Here is a 7,933-nt window from a genome sequence, read left to right as displayed (position 1 = left end):
CTGTGCTTTTTATGTTGATTACTTGCTTACGTAATGCCATGGAAATGCTTATCAATGTTGCATAGGGCAAGACCATGCTTTCTGTTGACACATGCATGTGTGTATCTATATCAAACGTGTGGCCTAACAAAGACGCATGTTGGTGCCATCCTGTCAGAAAATGGAAAATGATCCACGATTCTGACCAGTCTACTATGTATAGCTAGCTCCATCCCTACAACTACATAGAGTCCCAAAAACAGAAGGCAGCCCCCTCTCTTCTTTTTCTCTAACGGTAATCAAGTCCATTGTATTAGCCTCGTGCATCTCTCGCTACCATCCGCCTTTTCTCTCGCTCCCATCCCTCTCTTCCTTCTCTCGCTCCCATCCTCCTTCTCTCGTCGTGGGAGCCATACCACGATCTTAGAATCATACTTCTATCACGTAGGCCTCCAGACCTTAGGAGTGGGCTTCTAGTTAGGATCGGGACATTGTCATCTCTATCTAGAGGGAATGGCCATTAGTCTCCTAATGAACATGTATAAATTAAAGAGTCTCTTATATTTACTTTTCTTTTAAAGTAAAATATTTTCTATTTTTTTGGATTCCAACAATAAATATAAAATATTTTTGCAAACATATAAACAATACTACTCTGGTAATAAATCCTATGACATATATAAATCCTATACATCATACACACGAAAACATGCGCGTGCAACACACACATGCACGCGCACGCACACACATGCTATGAGATCACATTTACAAATATTGAGAGGAAATTTACTACTTTTATATATGATATTTAGGTAATTTTAGCTTTATATTTTTCTATCTTTTTTCTGGATTCTTGCAATAAACATAAAACATTTTTCATACATATTAACGGTACTACTTTGGTAGTAAATCCTATGACATATATAGAGCCTATACTTCACACACATGCACACGCGCGTGCACAACACCACACACACACACGATAATTCTTTGATGATGAAAAGCTGAAAAGCCATCGCCACGAGCACACTCACGCTTCCTTACCACCCCCAGTTCCCCATGCACAAAACCCATAACCCACCTCTCCCACTGCTTTCCTCGCCCGTTGCCAAAGTGTCGAAGCCACTCCCACCACACCACCCCCATTCCGATTGCGATCAAGAAGTAGAACAAATCATGGAGTGCATGGGAACTAAGAAGGTCAGCTCATTGTCGGGTCCACCGGCATCGTCGTTGCTGCTCTAGTCAACTTGCTCCTACTGCAGCACCTCGAGAACCCTGCGGGGTCATGTAAGAAGGTCTATGCGCTCTTCCGCCACCTACTGCCGCTGTGGTACAGGGCCGCGACATCCTCCTCCTCCAACAACAACGACCCCAATGCTACCATCGTCCACTTGCACGTCGACCTCGTCGATGACGCCGCTGTCACCAAGGCCCTGGCGCACCTCACTGACATCACCCACATCTTCTACGCCACATGGGCTGCACGCCATGGCTGCATGCAGAGGCCCGCGTGGTTAACCGTACCATGCGCTCCCGCATCCTCTCCGCTGTCGTCCCCAATGCCTCTGGTCTCAAACACGTCATGCTCTAGAGTGGCCGCAACCAATCCGCCGACCCGTTCCATGTTAGAAATAATCCATAACATGTAGTGTTCATGGTGTGTGCGTGTGTGCTGCCTCATGGTTGTGTGCATGTTCCATGTACCATGTTAGAAATAATCCACAATATATAGTGTTCATGGCGTGTGCATGTGTGCTGGGTCATGGTTTTGTGCATGTCTGGCTATTTTTGGGCTAGGATCCAGTCTCGTGTGTGCGCCTCCTAGATGGCATGCAATGGCCAAATTCGAGTTTAGTTGGAGTAGTGGTGTGGCTCCAATTTACATGGTGGAAGCCATATTGTCTAGATGAGCAAGTGGCTCACGATGTTTCCTACGTGTGGGTCCTGTGAATCAAGATGTGAAGGCTGGCGTGGAGGCGAGCTCCATGGCCCATGTGTAGCCACCGTGCTCCTCTATATTCAGTTGATATAGGCGAGTTTATCGCGGTGGCCTTTGTCATCGGAAAATATTGTGTTTATTAATTGTGCTTATTCTCTCCCCAAGACACGTTTGGCCTGCGTGTTTGAGTGGTTTTTGGGCGAAACCTTCAATTTGTTTCAAGAGCCTAGGTTAGATAGGAGAACAAGCTCGAAGATGTTGGCCATGTCGCTGGAGGAGCTTGTCAGCAAGTTGCATGTGGCAGGGGAGCAATGTGGTAGAGTCGATGCAATCACAGATGGCATCGAGTGTCTGCTTCTCACGGAGGAGCAGCGGGAGGTGCATCGGCGTCGTCAGTGCTGCAGTGAGGAGCACTCAAGTGAAGGTCATGACAAGCACGATTGTGACAAGGAAGGTACCGACGTCGACGATGAGCGGATGCTCGTCATGGATTAGGGGGTATTGTTAAAAATAATCCACGACACGTAGTGTTCATGGCGTGTGTGTGTGTGCAGTGTGCATGTCTGTCTATTTTTTAGGTTAGGATGTGTCTGCGTCCTAGATGGCATGCAATGGCTGAGACCAAGTCTAGTTGGAGTAGTGGTGTGCATGGCGCCGATTTGCACACTAGAAGCAGCATTGTTTGGATGATCGAGTCTAGTTAGAGTATGGTGTGCATGGTGCTGGATTTGCGTGGTAGAAAGCATTGTAAGGTGGGGGTCCTGTGAATCAAGGTGCAAAGGCTGGTTTGAAGGCAAGCCAGGTGTTCGTCGTTGAAAAATAGTGTGTCTACTGTGCTTCTTCTACCTGTCGCCAAGAGTGTTGGCGCGTGTGTGTTTGAATGGTTGTGAGTGAAGGCAACATTTTAGCCGCCCGTGAGGGGAGACTTCGCCGAGGATGGGTAGCTTGGCCCCTTCTTTGAGGACCTCCCGCGCCCGCACACTACCTGGATCTCTAGGACACCCTCATCGACACCCATGTGGACAATGTCACCTGGTCCGTGCACCGCCCCACCACTATGTTGGGATTCTCGCCGTGGAGCTCTAGGAACTTGGTCTCCAGCCTGTGCATTTACGCCGCCATCTGTGACAAGGAGGGTCCCGTCCTGCGCTGGCCTGGGTCCCTCGTCCTCGTCGCTTGGGAGGGGTTCAGCGACGCCTGCGCCGTGTGGCTCGTTGTCGTGCAAGCGATCTGGGTTTCCATGATGGCGCGCCCTAATGAGACATTTAACTATACCAAGAGGGACATCTATGAGTGGAAGAATTTGTGGCCGATGCTGGCCAGCCATCTCGAGGTACAGTGGTCCGGGTATGACAGGGAGGACAAGCGCTTGAAGCTCGAGGAGGCCATGGCCAGCATGGAGGCTATGTGGGCGGAGATCATCAGGGAGAAGTGGCTCGTGGAGACACACCTCAACGACATCACCACGTTGTGGTTCATGGATGCCCTGATCAATCAATGCCAACGAGGTCCTTGGCCCTACTTCGCTACTTGGGACAAGAGAGTTGTGGCACACGAGAGCCCCACCGCGGGTGAAGTTCTTTGGTTGGCTTGCCTTGCATAAATGCCTGTGGACAGCGGCGCGATGGAAGTGGTGCAGGACCATGATGATTGCGTGCTATGCGGACAAGCTGCCAAATCAGTTGACCATCTCATCCTAGGTCATGTGTTCACAAGGAAGCTTTGGTGCTCTTTGCTGTCGCCGATAGGCCTAGCGGCTCTAGTGCCGGTGATCGAGGACGACATCGCGGCCTGGTGAGTGTGGCAGCGCATGTGTGTGGACAAGGCAGCGAGACCCATCTTTGACTCGGTATTCCTACTCATCGCTTGGAACCTGTGGAAGCATCAGAATGGGATCATCTTCCAGACATGGACGTCGCTGGACGTTGCAAGAGCGCAAGGGGACACCCTGCGTGAAATTGAAGATTGGGTGCAGGTCAGTTTTCTTACCCTTTCAGTGCCCTCAGGAGCTTGGTCACATGCAAACGGTGCCATGTAATTACGAACTATGGTGTATCCAGTAGCTAGGAGTAGGGCTACTATTGGCTTCTCGCCGATAGCTCTCGAGACCCTTTGTAACATTTGGTTACACTTCTCTTAATGAAAAATGGGTTGACCACACGATCGGGAAAAAACAATAACCGGAGAACATGAACAAGTGCAGGGAGTGCGGAATCTTTGGCTTCCCGAACACTGTGTGGTCTTTCAACACATTGATGGGGAAGATGAAGGCTGACAGAATCATCCCTTGATGTCTTTGTTTTTAGGATGTCTATGGTAGCGTGCATCATTCTCTATCCGATTTTCTGATCTAGTTTGCATTAATCAAATTAGTATCATTTATTCTTTTTGGGTGCCTTAATCTTTCCCCCTGTACTCCTTGAGTTATTTACCGTGTATACATTTTATCTTGTTTTATTTATATAATTTGCAGTAGGGGTGCAAACCCCTCCTGTTTTCCTCAAAATCATAGAATGTTCCATTATGTTTTGGCCTGGTATATGTAGCAAACGCTCCAGAGAATTGTTAACAATGACAGCTCTGTAGTATGGAATCGTCATGAATTGGTACCCTGTTACTGAACAGAATTGTTGAACACAGACACAGACCAAATCGCAGCATGCCCTTGCGAAACGGAAACCTAACTCTGCTTTTGCCCCCTTCTCATTTTGACGCATTAAACTTGCATGGTTCTGGACGACAATGGTTCTGCAAACTCTCTCTGTATTGACTATTCAGAACTTCACACTCGTTTCTCACGCTATGATATGAAATTTAGTTTCCTGTACCGTGTGCAATTTTCAAGCGCTCAGCCTTTTCTCTTCGTTTCCTATTTAAGTTCACATATTGCTGTGTGCATTGTGCAATGGTTTCTGAAGGTCTAGCGTGATATTTTGGTTTAGGCTTTGATCAAATTTAGGATTATGTGTTACTTTGCCAAAAAAAAAAAGGATTGTGTGTTGACCAAGACCAAGGGCTCAGATTATCTTCGCAATGATTCGGCATATGGTTGCCTTTATTTTCTTGAAAAATAACAGAAATGTCTACAAAATATGATCTGTTGATTCTGGCTATGTCTGCACAGAAAACTGCAGAAGCAAGATTGACCGTGAATGTGCATGAGTATATTGTTTGACATGATCATGATCTCCTTTTCCTGCTAATGTCCGGTAGCTGCAATTTACATGATAATACAATCTGTTGCGTCAATTATTGCTAGCAGAGCCAGATGAGAACCCCACATGCAACTTCTTCGTCTGCAACTGCAATTCTTTGCTCTCGATCTCTCCCGGAGAAGATTTTCTTTCAGTTCTATATGCGGTAGCGCTTCTATATACCGCAGTCAGACAAGTTTGTTTTACATAAGTTGCATGTGTGTTGTCAAAATTTACTGTCCTTGAGGTCGAGGAGATGTACATGGTCTTAAATATGACACATGCATGTGTATGGCCTTACAAAGACGCATGTTGGTGCCATCTCGCCTGAAAATCACTAATGGACCACAATTCTGACCGGTCCACAATGTACAGCTAGCTCCTTCCCTACATAAAGATTCGTCCTGCTAAATGTCCATGAAAGCATTACACCAAGCAATCTCAAACGAGACAAGGCAATCATGGAGCTGACGCGTCCTCACGATTCCGTGGCTATGCTCCTCGCCGTCCTCGTCGTCTCGGCGGCCGTGGCGCGCTCCGGCGGCGCCCTCTGCGACAAGTCCGACAAGGCAGCCTTGCTCGCGGTGAAGTCGGCGCTGGGCAACCCTCCGGCGCTCTCCGGCTGGAATTCCACCGTCGCCTGCTGCTCCTGGGAGGGCATCTCCTGCAACGCCACCACGGGGCGCGTCACCGAGCTGACCGTCTTCGCGCTCAACCTCTCGGCGCCTGTGCCCGCCGCCATCGCCAACCTCACCGCGCTGCAGAGCGTCAACCTCGCCTACAACCAGCTCTACGGCAGCATCCCGGCGTTCCTGGGCCCGCGCGCGCTCCCCGACCTCACCTTCCTCCGCCTCGACGGCAACCGCCTCACCGGCGCCATCCCGCCCACGGCGACCGTCTTCGACCTCAGCCTCGTCGGTAACCTCCTCACGGGCCCGCTCCCGGCCACCTTCGGCGGCGCCAGCTTCGGCGACGTGGACCTCGCCGACAACCAGCTGACGGGCGACGCGTCCATGCTGTTCGGCGCCAAGAAGCAGCTCAACGCGCTGCACCTGTCGCGCAACCGGTTCAGGTTCGACCTCGGCGGCGTGGAGCTGCCGGAGGCGATGGACATCCTGGAGATCGACCACAACTTGGTGTACGGGAGCATCCCGGCGGCGGCGGCGGCGAGGAAGTGGCTGGCGTTCGACGTGAGCTACAACCAGCTGTGCGGGCCCATACCGCAGGGGCGGTACACGCATCGGTTCGGGGCCAAGCACTTCGCCGGCAACAAGTGCCTCTGCGACCGCCCGCTCCCACCGTGCACCTAGTTGGCTTCAACACATAGCCGACCAGTGATGATTTACTCGTTTTGTAAGCCGCAACCGAGCCATTAGAAGATTATTATTGGATTATCTATAATTGTACTCGATCTTCCCTTCTGATCAATTCGTACTTATTCACTTCAGTTGGCAACTGTTATGTGGCCAAAACTGGCCGCTGGCATTACTAGTCAGTAAAGCTCTCCCTGTGTCTACGAAAAAGGACATGGGCAATGTGTTTTTATTTCAAAAAAGGGTATGCAGTGTGTTTGGCTCGTGCACTACAAACAAGTACACATTCACTTAGGGTTGGGGTGTGGTTAGGTGGGATACCATAGAGATATGGCTGAGAACAAGAATTGTTTGGGTGATTAGTGGAGGCTTTATCCTATAAAACTCACTACACATGCAGATGTTTGTAGACACACGAATACTCACTCTCATAAAACAACATGCACATATGCTCTTTTGAAAGAGTGGGTTGGTATATTTCTAGGTTTCTTGTGTCTCAGTTGACTAATGAGGAGCAGAGAGAATGAAAATATGTACGAGGTCGACTAGAGAAAAAGGGTGAACGGACTGAGACCATAGTAGCGGAAGCCTTGTTATGCTGCTATATATGGAACAAGATAGATTGCTCGTGCGTGTCAGCGTGTGCACAAAGTTGATGCCACCCACCAACATTGAGTATATCTAATCCTCAAGTGTAACTATGTAGAGGCACACTAATTAAACAATAATATGTGTTTATTGCTACACCACAACCTTTAAATAGCGATGGACAATCCGTTGCTGAAAGGGGTGTATACCAATGGACAGTCTGTTGCTAAAGGCTATAGCGACGGACCGCTGTCGTTGCTATTGATGCCGTCGTTATATGTATACAGCGACGGACATCATATTTAGCAACGGACAGTTCGACGGTCCAACTTTTAGCAACGGACAGCCTGTTAGAGCATTTAGCAACGGACAGTCCATTGTAATAAGGCCTTGTTTAGTTGTGGCGAAAACCGAAAATATTTCGGCCTCTGGGCCACTTTTTCGTTTTTCGGAACTAAACGGGCCTGGGCCGAAATTTCACTTTTCGGGCCGCACTGTTCACCGAAAAAAATGTGGTCACCGGCTCGTATATAAGCGTGGACCGGCCGTTTCTCTCGCGTGGCCGAACCCTAGCTCTTCTCCCCTCTGCCGCCGCTGTCCCTATCGCGACCCGGCTGAAACCCTAGCTCTTCTCCTCATCTCGCCGCCGCCGCTCAACCTCTCCCTCTCTTCCCCGGCCGTTCAGGCGCGCCATTACACCTTCCTCCTCCAGATCCACCGGCGGTAGGTGCAGATCCGCCGCGAACGCGTGCAGATCCGGTGCTCTTGGACGCACAGCAGGCGCCATGGACGGCTTCAACGGCGACGGCTACCACGGCGACGCCTTCAACGCCGACGAGTTCTTCGACCACGACAACACCTACGCCGGCGACTACGTCGAGGACCGCACCGCCCGCGACTTCCTCTCCGAAGCGCCG

General features: G+C 49.9%; 2 protein-coding genes across 2 annotated transcripts; both read left to right on the top strand.

Annotated features, from left to right (window-relative positions):
* LOC110432343 (3-oxo-Delta(4,5)-steroid 5-beta-reductase-like) lies at nt 2,979–3,719 on the top strand. Its single transcript, XM_021452569.1, has 2 exons — nt 2,979–3,394; nt 3,539–3,719. The coding sequence occupies exons 1-2, from the start codon at nt 2,979–2,981 to the stop codon at nt 3,717–3,719; spliced, it is 597 nt and encodes a 198-aa protein (XP_021308244.1).
* On the top strand, nt 5,420–6,670 carry LOC8066260 (polygalacturonase inhibitor). Its single transcript, XM_002467621.2, has one exon. It carries the CDS (start codon nt 5,577–5,579, stop codon nt 6,423–6,425), a length of 849 nt encoding a protein of 282 aa, XP_002467666.1. The 5' UTR covers nt 5,420–5,576; the 3' UTR covers nt 6,426–6,670.

This window comes from Sorghum bicolor, chromosome 1 (genome assembly GCF_000003195.3).
Source record: "Sorghum bicolor cultivar BTx623 chromosome 1, Sorghum_bicolor_NCBIv3, whole genome shotgun sequence".
In the NCBI taxonomy this organism is placed as follows: domain Eukaryota; kingdom Viridiplantae; phylum Streptophyta; class Magnoliopsida; order Poales; family Poaceae; genus Sorghum; species Sorghum bicolor.
Note: the sequence above shows the minus strand (reverse complement) of the source record. Positions and strands in the feature narration are given on the sequence as shown.

What these genes read in the sequence shown, in the direction of transcription:
- LOC8066260 (XM_002467621.2), top strand. Translation starts at nt 5,577, where the DNA reads ATGGAGCTGACGCGTCCTCACGATTCCGTGGCTATGCTCCTCGCCGTC.
- LOC110432343 (XM_021452569.1), top strand. Translation starts at nt 2,979, where the DNA reads ATGTTGGGATTCTCGCCGTGGAGCTCTAGGAACTTGGTCTCCAGCCTG. An exon ending in AACGACATCACCACGTTGTG is followed by an intron (nt 3,395 to 3,538) that starts GTTCATGGATGC and finishes GCCTGTGGACAG; the next exon opens with CGGCGCGATGGAAGTGGTGC.